We start from the raw sequence: 18,616 nt of genomic DNA, 5'->3' as shown, positions 1-18,616 counted from the left end.
TAACAAAAAAAATCATATATATTTTATATTGATACTGTCCTGATTCTAAAAGCAGCTTACACTGCACTGAGGTGGGCAGAGGACAACTACAGCATAGAACTGTCACCTCCTTCACCTCCAGAAAATGTGAATGAAGTGGTTAGCAAAACCATTGATTTTACATCATATTTTTCTTAAAAACTGGGCAAGACCCCACAGTTTTTAGAGGCAGTTCAGACACTCCCCTTATACTGTTGACATGGCACCATATTATTTTTCAAGATTTGCTTGGTACATACAGCTATATATATACATATGGGCCAATATCTGCTTATGTAAAAGCTGCCTATCTTCACTTTCTTTCATTTTACCATCCTGTCCCCTTCAAATTCCCAGTGGTGTCTTATGACTGAGTATCCACTGTTCCGCCATACTCCATCATCCAGAGGTCTGAAGGGACCTCCATTTAGTTCCTTCCAGACCCCCAATGCCAGGGTGAGATCTGTTTCTCATGGATTAAACTTCTTTCACTGGTCAAGCGAGGCTCTGCCTTGATTTCTGCTGAATTGTGTGACGACCACACTCAGTTTACATCTTCTCCTCATACTGTCTAGTTGTTTATGTCCTTGAAGTAAAGTGTTGTGATTAAAGGCAGCACACCATGCTCCTGGAGAATGCTTGGTTAGAGCTGTAATGTCGGGCTTGAGGGTGTTTTTGTGCTGTTTATGGTCTGATGTACTTATGTCAGTCTTCAAGGACAACCTGTTAAGGTGCGCAGCAAAGCAGCTTTACCTGGGCTGTGATCAGTGAATGGTGGGTTCCCTCTTGGAAGGGGTGTTTGAAATCCTGGGTCCCTCTGGCTCTCAATATATGCATTAGTTTGGGCCAGGTAGCAAGAGATGTAATGAGGCTTTAGTGTCATTCACCTAAAGCTCATTCCTGTTGTCTGTTTCCAACAAGGACAGGAAGCGTCTCTTGGGATTAAGGCACCCTTAATATCTAATTGAATCCATTTATTAAAGCGCTGGACCCATGTGAGATTGGGGGAAATCCCTGGGAAGTGTTGTCTTTCTATTGCCCTTTACCATTCCTTTTCCTGATCTATCCTAAAGTAGATGCATAGTACACTTCTCACAATATAATCTTGTCTCTTTATTCTGGTTGCAGAGCCGGTGACTAAACCCACAGTGAAATATATCAGCTCACAGCTGGTGGAGAACCGGGGTCCTGCAGAGATAGCCTGTGACACCTCGACCGCGGCTGTCACAATCCTCTGGTACTTTAATTGCACTTCGGCTCTACCTGGAAATATAATTCAGTCTCCAAACAACAGAACTCTTACCATGTTCAACATATCCCGGGGGGATTCGTGGATCTACCAGTGTGTGGCCATGAACCCTGGCAGCAGCAAAATGAGTGACCCCCAGACTCTTACTATCGCCTGTGAGTAGCCCCAGAGTCCTCCCTTTCCTGTCTCCCATCCCTTTCTCTGGTAAAGACACTCACAGTTCACAGACCCTCTCTCTGTGCCATTACAGATGGACCGGAGGACGTGAAGATTGATCCACCAGGTTCTCAGTGGTTACAAGTGGGGACAAAACTTTCTTTCGCCTGCACCGCGGGGTCCTTCCCAGCACCAGAGTACCAGTGGCTTCTCAATGGTACTGATCTAAAGAGACCTGGTAGCACATACACCATTGAGAAGGTTTCTTCACAAGATGATGGTAACTACACATGTGTGGCTGAGAACACAGTCACCGGCCTGTCTGTGGAGGCTTCTGTCTTTATAACTGCAAATGGTAAGTAGTCCAGGAATAAATAGACCACTTCTGAAATTGAAGATGTGAATTTAGCACAGTCGGAGCCGCCCTCCACTACCCGGCAGTGACCTTATACAGCTTGGGATGGAATGGATTTGTGGGGGAGCGACCCTTGACCCTGACTCAGACATGTCGCTCTTCATGCTGCACAGCACCACCTGTTGTGCCTGTGTACCTTGCTCCCTACCATCGCTGTTGCTTCGAGTTCGAGGCCCTCCTCCACCCGCAGGCTACCACCTGCGCCTCATCCCTGGTGGCTAGTGGGGAACCATAAGTTTCTGTGTGCCCCTCATGATTGACTGCCTACCTTCTGTTTTTTCTTCTGTACCTTCGTTGCCAGTGTAATTTCGTTTTGCCGCCCTGTGCCCCTTTTACTGTCTGCCTTCTGTATTTTCTTCTGTACCTTTGTTGCCAGTGTAACTTCGTTTTGCCCCCTGTCCCCCTTTTTTTATTGTCTGCCTTCTGTTTTTTCTTCTGTTCCTTCATTGCCAGTGTAATTTAGTTTTGCCCCCTGTGCGCCCTACTGCTTGATTTTGTTGTATTGTTCTTTTTCCCTTTTTAGCCTGTATTGTGCCCTGCATTTTTTCCGCCGGTCTCCGCTCTCCCTTCCCAACGCTATGTCCCCTGCGGCCCAGCCCCCGCACACCAATTCGTCCCTCTCCCCCTCCCAGCTGCTCCTGCCTCCCACCTCCCCTTGTTAAGGCAGCCGTTGTGCCTAAGGCAAGCCTGTCTGCACCTGTCTGCACCTGGGCCATGCCTAGTGCCAGACCCCTCGTCCCCGCGACCGCCACAACGACCGACGCCCCTATGATACAAGCACCCTCCAGGCACCGGACGATCACACACCTGCTTCCTGGCCGCCCGAAGCACACCCAAGGACCCTTCTCCTGCCAGAACTGCAGCTTCACCAGCCTCCGAGCCACCAAACCACCCACTGAGAATGGACGCAACCAACTCAGATACATCCTACTCAACACCCGCTCCGCACGCAAACACGCCGTCAAACTCTCAGATCTGATCGACACATCCACCCCAGACGTCACCTACCTGACAGAGACTTGGATGAACGCCTTCTCTGCGCCCAACATTGCCATAGCCCTGCTGGACGGCTACAAGATCACCCGCAGGGAACGCACCAATGGAGTAGGAGGTGGAATTGCTATCGTCCACAAGAACACCTCAGGGTTTCTACCAGCACCGACGACACCCTCAGCACCGCTGGACACCTGCACGTCCAGATCCACACGGACCCAACACCACCCTCAGAAGAATGCTTGGTTACAGACCCCCGGACCCTGGCCTCAGTTCAGTGACTCCATCGCACACTGGCCTCCACAGACTACATCCTGCCTGGAGACCTGAACTTCCACCTCTAGAATACCAACGGCACCAACTTCACCACCCTGATCGACAACCTAGCTAACCTTGAACTCAGACAGCTCGTCACAACGCCCACCCACTCTGCTGACACACGCTCGACCCCATCTTCTCCGCAAGCTCCCACATTTTTTTCAGTCACAACACCAAACCCCACTGGACTGACCATCGCAGCATCCACTTCACCTTCTGGAAACCCACCACGCACCACCGCACTCAACAGATATGCTGCCACAGCTAGAGCAAAGTCACTGATGTCCAGCTTAACACCACCCTCACCCGGAGCCCACCCACCGACCCTACCGACACCGACAGCACGGCCAGCGACTTCAGGCAATGGATAAACGATTGCACCAAAACTCTCACCACGATCAAGAAACACTCGAACAGACACATTGACAAGAAAGCCTGCTGGTTCACCGCAGACATCCAGGCTCCAAGCAAATCTGCCAGAAACTAGAGAAAAAATGGCAGCGCGTACAGACACCTGACAGCCATGAGGCCCACAAGAACGCCATCCGCAGACACCATTACCTCATCAGAACCACCAAAAGGGCCTCCTTCAAGGACCACCTCAACAACAACGCAAACAACAGCAAAGAGCTCTTCAACATCGTGAAGGAACTCCCCGACCCCAGCTCCAATGCCAATGACATCCCACCATCGCAAGACCTGTGCGACTCCCTTGCCACCTTCTTCCACCACAAGATCTCAGACATCCACGACAGTTTGAACAACCTGACCGCCTTGACAGCCAACGACACCTCGGAACCCCCGTCCACCATCCGCATCGACCCCATGCTCACCTGGACCAACATGAGTGACAACCATCAAAATCATGAACACCATCCACTCCGGCTCTCCGTCAGACCCGTGCCCACACCACATCTTCAACCAAGCTAGTGTCACCATTGCACCCCATCTCCGCAAAGTCATCAACATCTCCTTCGAGACTGCGACCTTCGCGGAGCGCTGGATGCATGCAGAAATCAACGCCTTACTCAAGAAACCCAAGGCGGATCTTAGAGGCCTCATGGGCTTCCGACCCATCTCCCTGCTCCCATTCCCGGCGAAGGTCATCGAGAAGATTGTCAACAGACGACTGACCTGCTACCTCGAGGAGAACTACATCCTGGACCCATCCCAGTCAAGGTTCCACAGCAACCACAGTACCGAAACTGCCCTCATCGCCGCCACCAATGACTTCAGGACCCTGCTGGACAATGGTGAAACCGCCGTTCTCATCGTCCTGGACCTCTCAGCGGCCTTTGACACGGTCTGCCTATGCACACGCCTCCACAATGCAGAAATCCGAGACAAAGCTCTGGAATGAACAACCTCGTTCCTCTCCTGCAGAACCCAAAGCGCCCGCCTCCCCCATTCCATTCCAAAGCCTCACCACCACCGACAACATCTGCTACCTCCTCGACCAGGGCAAAATGGCAGCACTCATCCTCCTGGACCTCTCGGCTGCATTCAACACCGTCTCCCACCACACCCTAGCCATAGACTCCACGACACCAGCATCTGCTTCAAGGCCTTCGACTGGATCTGCTCCTTACTCACTGGCAGAACTCAGTTGGTCAGCCTCCCTCCCTACCTCTCAGTACTGACATAGACCTGCTGGGGAATGCCCAAGGGCTCCTCTCTCAGCCTCATCCTCTTCAACATCTACATGCTCCCCTGGCAACCATCATCAGGAATGACGGGTTCAATATCTTCTCATATGCCGACGACACCCAGCAGATCCTCTCCCTTCCCAATGTACCCAATATCACCAGACACGACCGGCAGGAAACGATGAAAGCTGTTGCTACCTGGATGAAGAACAGCTGCCTGACACTGAACTCAGAAAATACAGAATTCCACATCCTTGGCACTACCCCCTCTGCATGGAATTACTGCTAGTGGCCCTCTGCCATCGGAAATCCCCCGACCCTGATGGACCATGCACAAAACCTCGGAATCGTACTAGACTCATCGCTCACAATGAACCGCCAGATCAATGCTGTCTCCTTCACCTGCTTCAATACCCTCCACATGCTTTGAAAGACCTTTTAATGGATCACAACCAAATCCAGAAAAACTGTCACGCATACACTTATCAGCATCAGACTGGACTACGGCAATGCTGTCTACGCCAGAATCAACAAGAAACTCCTTCACCAACTCCAGACTGTCCAGAACGCCACAGCCATACTGATCCTCTGCATCCCCGTTTGCAGTCACATCATCCAACACCTCCGTGATTTCCAATGGCTTCCAGTCAAAAGAAGAATAACCTTCAAACTCCTCACCCATGCATACAAGGCCCTTCACAACATCGGACCGGCATACCTGAACACCTGCATCTTCTTCCACGCACCCAAAAGATACTTCAGATCAGCCCAGCTCTCACTGGCCACATTCACATGTATGTGCAGGACAAGAAGAAGAGGAAAGGTCTTCTCCAACCTCACAGCCAAAGCCTGGAACACCATCCCCCTGCATCTCAGGCAATCTCCCACATTGACCCAGTTAAAGGAAAGACCTCAAGATCTGGCCTTTGCGTGACAGCAGCACACAACGGAGCCGGCCCCCAGCACCTTGAGACCCTCACGGGTGAGTAGTTGCACTTTACCAACCCTCATTGATAAGACTTGCTTAGATTAGCTACATGATCCTGCTTATCTTACAGACAACCTCACCTTCTCTGGAGCTTCACTCCCCTGAGAGGGACAAGTGTTATAATGGGTACACTATGGAGACAAATATGGACCTATTACTTGTGCAAGACAGTTTTAGGACTGAGTAGTGATAGAGAAACTCTATGCATGGTATTCAGAGCTGTATTTTGTAGTACATTTAGTACTATAACAAGAGCACTTCCAACATACTTCAAACTGTGGCATTAATATACCTACATGGGGATGTCACCACCTTTTCTATCTTATCTGTGAGGAGATCTCTACCCTAATTGTGGAGATTCCCACAGTAAATTTGGGAGAGACAGCTAGGAGTGGATAGAAAATAGGGTATACTTATTAAAAGAGAGGAAAGGTTAAGAGAGGACTAAGGAGGAGGTTAGATAAGGTTAGGGAGGGATTTAGGGAGGGGCATGCACTCCAACAAAAACATAGGCCTCTTTCTATTCTCATACTGTCCTTCTACAGTTATTGCAGCCAAAGGAGACCCATTACAGTTCTAAATGTACTCCAGCTGTAGGAAGTGGCCCTTAGGGGCCCCCTGGGTTACCTACAACCACCTGCTATTGCCTTCCCAAAAATGAAGAGTCAGTCAGACAGTAGAGAATACAAACTTACATCTTTATTAGCAATACCATATTGACCTGTCATAGTGTTGAAGCATAATAGAATTTATTTCAGCCTGAACGAATGTATCAATATGAGTGGCAGGGTCTTTTAAGAAAGTAATCATATTTGAGGCCGCCTGCTCTTTTACTTGCCAGGCTAAAAATTTCCTGTGGAGTTACTCTCTTCGTATACTTTTTGTGATTGTTTTCGGAAGACCTTTTCACTTTGTTCATAGTAATGGACACTGAGCTCACGTTTGGCTTCCCTCAGTTACAAACTTACATCTTTATTTTTATTAGCAATACCATATTGACCTGTCCCCTAAGATGTCTGCCGAGGGACTGGCTCCCCAACAATCTGCAGTGAGTAATCATTCCTCTCGAGAAGCCTCCAACCACGTCCACAATGGAAACTACCGGCCTGGGCCAAACACGAACAAAGAGGAACAGTAGGATGAGCTAACCATACGGGTACATGTTATTAGGGATTCAAGGCTACGGTGCTGGGTCTCAGCATCTCCTAATGTGGGAGCAGAAACCACGAGGGCAGAATAGCCTATTCTTTAACAAGTCGAGAAACAGCCTTGACAGAAGAGAAAATAATAATGAAATACAGTGTTCTGCTGGGGCAAGCAATGCGAGTAATAGGGCCTAGTTCAGGCACAGTCTAAGCAGCCTGTTATGAGGTAGAAAATGCAAAATGGAGTCACGCTCACTAACTGAAGGCTGCACATTAGGGGGATAACTACATGGGTTGCATAACGTAAATACAAATGGCATCTATTTAGCCACACACGGCTGACCTGATATAGCATGAAACAAGTACGTTGCAGGGATGGAAATCTCAAACCTAACACAGCTCACAGCTGGTTTAAAGTTCATCACCAAACATGGCCAACCACTAGAACTGCAACAACTTCCCCTAAAAAATAATGCTGATATTACTTTAGCGTTTTTTTCATTTAATCTTTAAAAAACATATATTGATTTCCAATATTTTCAAAATAATTAAATTTGTGACTTTAGCCTATTAATACTGTAATATTTTCTTTATAATATTCTCAGGGTCACAGGTACACGATTGTGAAGCCAAGGCAATTTTCACATAATTATAGATGTGCCGCCTTTGCCACATAAGGCAACATCAGCCACACACTGGAGATTTTAACAAAAAACTATTTGGTTTATATCTCAAATGGTTCAAAAGTTACCAAAAATGTGACAGCACATGTTACCACGTAGTGGAAGGAAGCCCTTTGCAAAGCTGGGCTGATCACCGTTCTGTTGTTCTATTGCTATATTTGGGTGTTAAACTGTAACTAATGAGGTGTAACTAATGGTCACAGAGTGTTACTTAGTTTAACAATTATGAGAAAATGAAGTACCACTATGACAAAATGTGCTGCTTAAAGTTGCCTTGTCTTGCCGCAAAGTTTACTCAACCCTGCCACATGCTTTGTACCTCTGCAGCCACATAAATCCAGTGGACCTTATTATTCTACATTTAAAATAATATATAACTTCCATTATCATTAACATTCAACATTAGAATATTTTAAAACACTTTTTCATATACAACACCAAAGAGAGATTTCCACCCCGGTGGCAGACAGAAACCTCATCCTTCATGTATAAAGTTAGGTTGTAATAGTAAGCTTATACTTGTAAATATGGCTCAACCCCCTGAATTTTTGGTGTTTAGACTTGTAGTTCTACACTTTGTAGTCAATTTACTGCCGTAAATGGTGAATTGGCAAAAGTAGAGTAAACCTACATGTGTAGATGTACTCATGTGTAAGTTTACCTTTGTGAATTGCCCCTTCTGTGTCTTAGAGTAGCCAATCAATTTAGGATGGATGCATAAATATGACTAGTAATGTATAATAAAATCAGAGCAACTGATCAAGGGATGAGATTTTTCAGAAATTTGGAAAGGTATTTGAGGACAGGCTGGGTTTGGCTAAGGAATATGTTCACACAATTCCATTGCAAAATAGAGCCTTGCCTTTTGGGCACAGGGTTAGGAGAAATCCTGTGGTCATTAGAACTAAAGTGAACGTTTTTTTAGACCTGATGGTAACTAACGGAGTCATGGGACCAGTAGAAAAAGCTGAGTGCCTTTCTCCCATAGGCATTAAAATATGGTGCATTCTCACTCACCATACATTACAAATTGATTCATATTTGAGAGCAACATGCGGAATGTACTCATCTTGTTGCTAAAATGTATTTATGATAACAGTTAAATACATTCCTTAAAACAATACCAGAGATAATTGATATATAACTTGAAAAAAACATCAAATATAGATCAAAAAACACATTTGTAAATTATGGACAATTGTTTGAGAAACACAAACAAAATATCACAGACACCTATTTGATCCCACATACCCAATTAATCGATGCATGACATATATTAAATGTACATGAACTCCACAATATGCATTTGTATACTGAAAAAGAGTTCACATATTATTGTCATATACAGATGTATTCTCAGTATTCGATAATTATGTTGTTGTCAGATTGAATTATGTTGATTAACAGCTCATATAAATGTCAACAAGGTACTCCGCATTTAAGCCTACTTGCTGCGATCTCTGTTGGGGTGACTCCAATACAATGAGATCTTCTTCAGGGCTATTCCAAGGCAACTCAGGTATGTCTCGAGAAAATTTGATAGGAATCAGAAATACTGAACTGCCTGAATAAATATTTTTTACACACCTTGTCAGAAATGGGGGTCTCTAGGTGGCAATGGTATACACATTCGTCTACATTGGGACCCTTGTTTCTAGTCAGGGAAAGGGGGATACACTCCTGAATAACCCCTGCTCACCCCCTTGGCAGCTTGGCACGTGCAGACAGGCTTATCTCAGAGGCAGTGTGTAAAGCACATACAGTAATACAGTGAAAACACTACAAAAGGACACCACACCAGTTTAGAAAAATAAGTAATCTTTACTGGACTTAACACAAGACAAAACAACAAAGATCCACAATACTGTAATAAAAATATGACTTTAAAATGGTAGAAATAGCTTAGTTCAATGTAGGTGGTAAATGCAACACTACTCTCAAAGTACCCTGGATGTGTTCCCAAAACAAACAAAAGGGTCCCAGGGAAGGTAATGCATTGGTTCCTTTCTTTGGGGGAGGTGATACGTCGGTTCCCTCTGCAGTGCAGGGGAGGTGATGCGTCAGTTCCTTACCAGAGAGGTGGTGATGCGTCGGTTTCTTACTGTGATCCGGTGCATTGCGAGAAGTTGGCACCTCGATGCGATGCAACAATCAGGTGCTATGTGAAAAAATTGCGTCTTTGATGAGATGCAACAACGTGGATGCAATGCGTGCACTCCCGACGGCCGTGCGGCAAAATCAATGATCTTTGGAGCTGCAACAGGCTTTGCGAAACGCTTCTTCGGTGATGCAACAACAACCTCTGTGGCGGCGGCACACTTCTACAGTGATCGGACATGCTTCATCGGTGCTGTGACGGCGAACAGCTGCGGCGGCTGCTCGATTCTTCGGCGATGTGATGGCAACTGCTGCGGCGGCGACAAGCTTCTACTTGTTGTTTCGCGCTTTGAGTTCCCAGCGACAAACAGTCTCTAGAGGTCCTAAAGAGTTGCATGCACCTCTCTGTAAGTTAGAATTCTTAGCAAGGATATTCAGGGGTAGCTGGTGGTAAAGTCTTCGTGTCCCTGATACTTCAGAAACGAGGCAAGCTCAGTTTAGTGGAGATCTTCCTCAAGATGACAAAGCAAACAGCAAAGTCCTTTTCTCCTTTCCTTGGCAACAGCTAACCACTGCAGGCCAACCCTAGACAGCAAACAGCATAGGGGCAGTAATCCTCCTTCAGCTTCTCCGCTTTCTTCTCCTTGTCAACGGTTCCTCTTGATTTCCCGGAAGTTCAGGGGTCTGGGTCCCCCTTTTTATACACACAAATCCTTTGTCTCTGAAGGTCTATTCAGACTAGTGCTGACTCACCCTGTCTCCTGGAACCACCCCAGCCCCTATCACTCATGAACCAGACATGTAACACACAAACCTAGCAGAGGTTAGGCAAGAAAATACCTATTTTCTAAGAGTGCTATTTTCGAACACAGAATGTTATTCCCAACTTTACTAAAATATGTATTTTATCATTCTTATTTCTGGCATACTAACAGGTAGCCGTGCAATAGTGAAAAACAAAATTGGCTGTAATTCACTATCAGGAGATGCCACACACATCAGGGCATGTCCTAGATTTTACATACAATGCACCCTGCCCATGGGGGTACCTTGGGCCTACCTTAGGGCGACTATAATGTAGAAAAGGGAAGGTTTAGGGACTGGCAAGTTGGTGCACTTGCCAAGTTGACATGGCAGCCCCAGGCTGCACATAGGCTCTGCAATGGCAGGCCTGAGTCACATTTTACAAGCTGCTTCTGTGGGAGGCAAAATCAGTGCTGCAAGCCCACCACCAGCATTTGATTTACGGGCCATGGGAACACATGGTGCACTGTACTAGGGTCTGACAAGTAAATCAAATAAGCCAATCATGGAATCACTAATCCATTACATTATTTTACAATAGGGAGCACTTGCACTTTTGCACTGATCAGCAGTTGTAAAGTGCCCAGAGTCATAAAGCCACCAAAAACAGGTCAGAAAAAATACTGGAAGAAGGCAAACAGTTCAGGGATAACCCGGCAAAGAGAGCCCAGTTCAACACACCTCAAATAAAGTTAAACCTTAGGCATGCCCAAGGTTCCCTGTTTGGGCATTTTTGAAGAAAGATAAAAAAGGGGAAACAATTATTGGTACAAACTCTATTCATATTCCATTCATCTTCAACCTCTGTCAGTCACCTTGTGTTCTCACCTGCTGTCACTAATCAATGATTGGAAGGTAGCTACAGGGATAGAGACCTCATGTAAATGTGGTTTGCTTCTTTATAAATGTTTCTTGAAATTGCATGTTAGTTGGTTACATTCACTTCAAAGGATTTACTTTGTTTATTCCTAGCACGGGGGCACTTCACTGGTACATTCTGACCTCGTTTGTCAAATGTCCTGTAGCATGGGTGTGACATGTGTAGTAGCAAACAAAGGCCTGCTTTTTGTTACCACTTTGCTCATACAGCAGCCTGAGCACGTTCTTTGGTTCATCTTTTGTGTAAGTATATGGTGCTTGGTCTCATACACGCACCTGCTTTACAAAGAAGACACTGGTCTAGTTGCTTAGTCCACGTTCAATGTCTCCCTCTTCCGTTCGGTGGCAGTGTCTGGGCTCCCTTCAGTATTCCTCATTCACCATTGGTGATTCCCTCTCTTTCAAAATTCAATTACACACTGATGTCATCATTAACTGCTCGGATATGTAGCTTGTCTGCCTTTCTCATACTACATTGAAATGGCCCTAAATACCTGCATTTTCCTTGTCATTTAAAACTTGTAATTTAAGGTGACACTAAAGGATATTTTGTAAGATATTCTTTCAATAGGATCAACGTTAGTTTATAGGGTTGAGGGTGTGTCATAGGCATAATATGTTTCCCATTGTCTTCATCCTTGTATGTGTATTGGTCACTAATGCCTGGCCATGGTAGATGTTGGGAAATGTAGTCCAACCAGCCATTCCACAACATATTGACTTACTTCTAAATGATGTGCGTTATAGATTTACTAAGTGTCCCATAGTCATTATCATAATGATCCATGCTTGTTGATTGGTTATGCTGGATGCTGCAGTTATCACAAGATAATCCAATAGGAGTCTGACAATGATAATACTACAACAGACTCTGTTCCTCTTCCTAGCAGGAACAAAATGGTTTTGATGTTGAAAGATGGTAAGAACTTCACAAACTTATATTTACCAACAGATCAGGTTAGACAACTTATCAACTTAAGGATTAACACTTTATAAAAAAATATATATATATTTGGAGAAGGAGACTTGCTGATGAAGGAGAATCCATATGTGTGGTGAAGATAAATAATGTGTGTAAGGATGTAAAAGGAGATATTGCTGGAACAGGTATAATGTCTATGTTTAAGGTGATTTTGAATACTGATCATAATCCAATACTCAAAGCTTTGATGTTGAGAGGACAAGCAGCCAAGATGAAATTTTACTATTGCAGGATAGAAAATGGTCCCGGATGAAAGAACTGTATCGCTGACTGTCTCACTGTCAGGAGGTGCTTATGAGATACAGAAAGGAGAACAAATGTGTGTGATACCATGGAGGACTCCTAAGTAAGGAGTCCTAACTTTACTACTCCTATACTGAGAAAAATCCTAACTTTAAGACTTTTGGTATTCACAGAAGGCATTTAGGAGTCCTAAAGTTAGGACTCCTAACTTCTGTGAATACCGAAGTGAGTAAGTGCCTTCTGTGAATACCGAAGTGAGTAAGTGCCTTCTGTGAATACCAAAATGGTAGTAAGTTTAGGATATTGTCTTAAGTTAGTTCTGTGATTCGGGCCCACTTACTTTACTAGACAATTTAGTCATATATTTATGAAAATGTATTTCAAAATGTGCCACTCAAATCTTCGCAATACCCATATTCTCTTGCTCATGTGTGTCCCTTTAGTACACACACTCCTATATCACAACCCATAAAGGTCTAATTATGAGTGTGGCAGTCCATAAGACCGTCAAACTTGCGAAGGAGGTGCGGTGGCAGTCGGGGACCGCCTCACCAGTGGTCTAACCGCCTTATTATGAGTACAGCAGTCGGACCATTAGAGATTTGCACAGCAGCCAGGAATCCACGAACCCTGGTGCTGGTGCGGCATTCTTGAGGCCGGAATAATATGTTTGGCGGTGCTGCTGTGTCCTGCCAAGCATATTACAAGTTTCCTCACTGTGACCCTAATCACGGTGGTGAGAACGCATTAGAAAGAGTGGCGGTGAGGTAACAAAGAGGATCCTACTGGGCCTCCTGGTGCCTCAGGCTCTGGGGATGCTTGCAGGGGGCCCATGCTGTGCCTCGCGGTGTGCATTCACCCCCTTCCTTCATGGCATGGACTTCACAATCCATGCCGTGCAGGAACGGGCTTTGACCTTCCCCTTGCGGTGCCTTTTTAAAAGGCATCGCTGTGGGAACGCCAGAGGACCACCTTCCAGACTACAAGGAAATGTGTAATCTGGCAGCCGACCGGCAGTCGCATTTGGCAGTGCGGTGCAGTGATGTGTCGCCCTGCTCCCGCACCGTCAAACTCGCAATCAAGCCCTAGGACTTACTGAAATGACATTATTGGCCAGCACCTCCACTCTAAAATTTGTTACAGCCCCACGGCATGTTCTTAGACCAAGTGTATATAATCGAAAACCATTTACTGGCTGCTTTCATTCTGCTTCCTCCTACAGGCAGCCCTTGCCCCACCCCAGACTCCTGCTGGCAGACCACAGTGGGCGTGGCCTGTGGAGTTCTCCTCGGTGCTGCAGTCATTGTGGCAGTGATGGCTGTTCATTATGAGAGACGCTTGAAACTGAAGGACACAAACAAAGGTAAAAGTCCATAACATGACCCTTCTTTTTTCTCTCTGCATATTATATACTATATACTCTGCATATGTGACACAACAGTAATGATTCCATCACTCTTTGCCTCAGATGAAAACGTGTACCAGAATCCCAGCGTTATTAATGAAGCTAATACCCAATATGAGAACGTGAGAAAAGAGCGCGAAGAACAGTCAGCGGTGAGTAGCAGCTAGTGATAAAGTCAAGTAAATAATGTCTCATAGTAACAAATCCATGGTATTCATATTGTTTTTGTTTTCAGTTTTCATACTGTATGGAGAAACATGCATAGGCCTTCTGCTCTGTTCAGGAAGAGCATAGATTGAGGGCTTGGTTGGAGCCCTGATGCATACTAGACAGTTAGCTATGTCTGCCACATACACTGCCTCCAACCCTCTGGAGTGACCCCTGAGGGGCCCTGCTGTGACAGTCTGTGAGTGGCTACTGTCAACTGAAGATGCTGAAGGAAATCTTCCTTCCTTCATTAGGGGGGACTTTGTTACCTCTTTAGTACATTTAATTATAATTAATGTAGAGTAGCTCCCTCCAGTGAGCAGGAGGGTGCGACCCTTGCCTGGCTCGTGAGCCTACATGATGCTGGCAATACACCTCTCTACATACATTTTTAGTGCCCACATACATAGTCTTCATAATATAATATGTGTTGGGGAGGGTCGTTCCTATCACTTTATGAAACACATGTTGTCAGATTGTATACTGTAAATAGATTAGTGGATATGCCTCCACTGTGGATTGACTTAGCACTGCAAACCAATCGTGGAAGCAAAGGGGTCCCTACCAAGGAAACCTCCTCCAAGTAAGACTTCTCAAAATAGGATGATTAGCATAAGGACGTGGGCTATTAGATGTGGCGTTTGAGCTTTATCTGAGTAAGAAGTTCAGAGTCTTCTCAGGTCAAGGTATACCAAATAATTCTGGTCTCACCCCCTCACGTTATGGCGCAGAGAAGCCAGGGTAAATGTAGAAGAAATATGAAAAAAGCAGTACCAAAAAAGGTACAAAGTCAAAACAAAACAAAAAAAACTCACAACTAAATTCTAGAAATTAAGAAAAATGTATTAAGTAAAATGACACAAAAATGATTAAAATGAAAATATATATTTTTTAATTTTTTAGGTCAGAAAGCACCAGGAAACAATACAGCATCCATAGGTGCAATAGACCGGGACCTAAGCTCAAGTTGAGGTCACCTGTGAGACTTCACCACTAGGCCTGGGTGAAGTTCTGCTGTACTGAACTCTGGAAAGGGCTGTAAAAAATCATGGCGCTCCGTGGAGTTCCATGAGTGGAGGAGTGCTGTAAGTCTTGCTGATTTTCTGTGCAGGGAGTTTGTCCCATACTTTAACATCAGCACAAAAGGCAAATCACGCACCATAAGAGGGCTTTTTTCCGCTCAAGTAGATGTTCTACTCCAATGGCAGCTTCCTCGATGCAAGCGGCAGGTTTCTCAATGCTAGCGGCACCGAACAGCTACGACTGCGCTGCATTGAGAAATTACACCCTGGGAGGTGGTATAACATATGATTTTTCTCACTCATGCTCATCGGTTTAACATCGGTTTAACATTGGGGAGCCATGCAAGAGGAAAACCTGCATGCGCTTTGCCAGGTTTTTTACAACTCCACTGGTAGAGCAGAATTCATTGCTCATGCCTAACCACAACCAGAAAATCACCCTCTCCTAACCCCACCCAAAAAATTTACTAAATGCAATATGGGTTCTCTGAAAGCTTGCAAACACAAAGAGATGATGGATGGAGTGCTGAAACTTTTCAGTCACAGATCTGGGTTGAATCCATAATCATTCGGCAAAATACAAAAGAAAAAATGCAAACTGTGCCACTGGATTCAAGCTAGCCCGGCTGATGAAGGGTAAAACCCAGAAACTGATACCAGGATGTTTGTTTCCCGTCTGGGGAGGACCTGGCTTGGCAGTTCGGCTGGACTGTTCCCATGAGGCACAGGGTCAAGACTGATTTGCATATGGCTGGGTTCAAACTGGAATGGCATATTGTGCAAAAATAAACAATGGATATTGGCCCAGATCTCTGTATTGGGGTGAATGTATGACATTGCTCTGCATTCTGTCCATCAACTGTTGTTTTTGCATTTGTCACCCCGAGTGAGACGGGTATGCCCAGACGTGGGTCCCATGCTCTCCATGCCACTGGAATCAAGCTATCCTGGCTGAAGAGGGTTGAAACCCCGAAACTGGCCCTAGGATGCTTGTTTCCAGTCCAGGGAGGACCTGGCCTGGCAGTTTGGGCTGGACTGTTCCCATGAGGCACAGTGTCAAGACTGATTTTCATATGGCTGGGTTCCAACTGGAATGGCATGGTAGGCAAACAAACAATGGGTTTAAGCCGAGATCGCTCTACTGGAGTGAATGTATGACATTGCTCTTCATTCAGTCCATCAACTATTGTTTTTGCATTCTCTGAAATCTTGCCAATGCCCCTCACTATGGGTTCTTCAATTGCAGGGTGGTAATGTAGGAAGGTCCTTCTGGGAGTTTTTGGATTTTGCTAGCAACTTGCTTAATCTGGCATCATCAGCAGCTTCTTCTGCATGCAGGAAAAAACCACCCTTCCTAGAGCTACTATTGAGTGTAGCTAAGTAAACAACATTTGCAAGAGCTTCTACTTTGAAACCTTCAACAGAGTGTAAGATCCTCCACCTATCTGAGATTTCATTCCCCACTCTATAAGTCAGCAAATTGACCCAAAATGTAGGTTAAAATGTATACAAAGGACCTCTAAACTTTATGTAGGTATTTGACACATTCTTAAAGGCAACTGTTGTGCTCAGAGAATATAGTAAATAACATGTGTCATGGCCAGGGAACAGTTTCAGCAACTTTATCAGGGCAAGAGAAGCATACTGTCACCCAACCATAGACCACACCACATCACCACCAGGTGAAGGCCAACCAGTGGTCAAGCGGTTCAAACACTGCTCAAATAAGTTTAACCCCCTGCTGTGCTGAAAGTAAACAGTCCCTCTCCTGGTGCACCAGAGGTCGAGTAAGCCTAGGGAGTTGACCCAGTCAGAGATTTTACTTTGTCACTTAGGGGCCCATTAGTATGGCGGACGGATTGCCCCGGCAAGGCTGATGGTAGCCACCGCCAGCCTGGGGGGGCAATCCACCCGCCATCCTAACCAGAATGACCCCCCGCCATATTAGCATTGCTTGGGGGTCTGCGGCGGATGAAAAGACTGTCCGCCGCTTTTCCCCCCGGTCAAAAGGTTTAATATGGTGGCGGTGTCAATCAGACATTGCCAGCCATAATAGTATGGGCTGCAGGCGGTCTTCACTTCAGGGGCCCCCTGCGGGCCCCCGGAGTGAAGGCGAGGTGGGGGGTGCACACAGGGGGTACCTGTGGTACCCCCCAGTATTTGCATACACCAAGCGGCAGGCACAGCGTGGTGCCTGCCGCTTTATGTATGCAAATGCATACATGCATTTTTAGCATTGTGGCTGGCGGTGCTGAGAGCACCGCCCACCACAATGTTCAAAATGCAGGATGCGCCCGCCACTGTGGCGGGCGCATCCTAATAGCCACCACGGGACCCCCGCCCTTATGGCAGGCGGTCCCAAGTACCGTGAGGATGGCAGGTGGGAAAAGACCGCCCGCCATCCTAATGGCCCCCTTAGTCTTTTTTCTGTGAGTTGAAATACTCCAGCTAGGCAATGTTGAGATATGCATTGAATGAGGTCTCACTAAAGCCAATGATTTCTCAAGAAAAGCTGCAATTCTCAAATTTCTTGCCCTTGGAAGTCCTGTTATCAGTCCCATACCTGAAACGTCTCTACTCAGTCAAGTGTTCTACATTGGGACATAGTCAGGGCCGTAGCCACGGGGTGCCAGCCCATAACAATAATAAGCAATACAAATTCTGTAATCATTTTTTTTCTTATTACATTTGCTGCGTGTTTCAAGACAGGTTAAATGTCAGGCTATGTCTTCTGACAAATTGCTGCTTATTTTTTTAACATGGAGATGTTTACTTATCTAAGTCAGAGAACTTTGTAGATTGAACTGTGTGACAATCTTCCTGGGGTACAGCCAGGGATAATAGAGTAATGAGGCAGGGAAGGCCTAAAATATGCAGCAATGTTGACTTCATTTTGTGGTAAGAAAACACAAATTATGTGGGTTCATGCAGCTCACATTTACAAATCAGCACTATCTGGGCAAAGGTTTCACTTTATTAGTACCAGTTCGACATCCAAATACAACTGCAAGTAACTGAAACGTGACCAGCCAACCTTCCACTGCACGACAGCATGCAGTGAGCATTTTTGGTAACATTTGATCTGTTACAGAATCTGCAGATTATGCAGAAGATCGATTATGTGGCAAATGTTGCAAGTTCATAATCACGCAGGAAATGCTGTAGCCACAGAATTGCTTAATTCTGGAAGCATTGTGTCAGGGAATGTGAAAAGAAATAGTGTAGGATGTTAATTTGTTTCTAATTCATAAAAAATTTCAAATACCTGTAGGTGAACCGCACAAATATTTTGATCCTATGTGGAACTGTTTTTATGCCATCCGCGATGACCACCGTGGTGCGATTGTCCTATTATGAGACACTGCG

At 45.6% G+C, this 18,616-nt stretch overlaps 1 protein-coding gene across 1 annotated transcript in view; it reads left to right on the top strand.

Annotated features, from left to right (window-relative positions):
* Window positions 1-18,395, top strand: part of LOC144768901 (hemicentin-2-like) — a 538,034-nt gene extending 519,639 nt beyond the window's left edge. The window contains exons 16-20 of the mRNA XM_078652914.1: window positions 1,147-1,422; window positions 1,518-1,778; window positions 13,839-13,979; window positions 14,085-14,173; window positions 18,342-18,395. Coding sequence (XP_078509040.1) covers window positions 1,147-1,422; window positions 1,518-1,778; window positions 13,839-13,979; window positions 14,085-14,173; window positions 18,342-18,395 — 821 coding nt within the window. The remainder of the gene's footprint in view (window positions 1-1,146; window positions 1,423-1,517; window positions 1,779-13,838; window positions 13,980-14,084; window positions 14,174-18,341) is intronic.
* Window positions 18,396-18,616: the final 221 nt, after the last annotated feature.

This window comes from Lissotriton helveticus, chromosome 7 (genome assembly GCF_964261635.1).
Source record: "Lissotriton helveticus chromosome 7, aLisHel1.1, whole genome shotgun sequence".
Lineage (NCBI taxonomy): Eukaryota > Metazoa > Chordata > Amphibia > Caudata > Salamandridae > Lissotriton > Lissotriton helveticus.
Note: the sequence above shows the minus strand (reverse complement) of the source record. Positions and strands in the feature narration are given on the sequence as shown.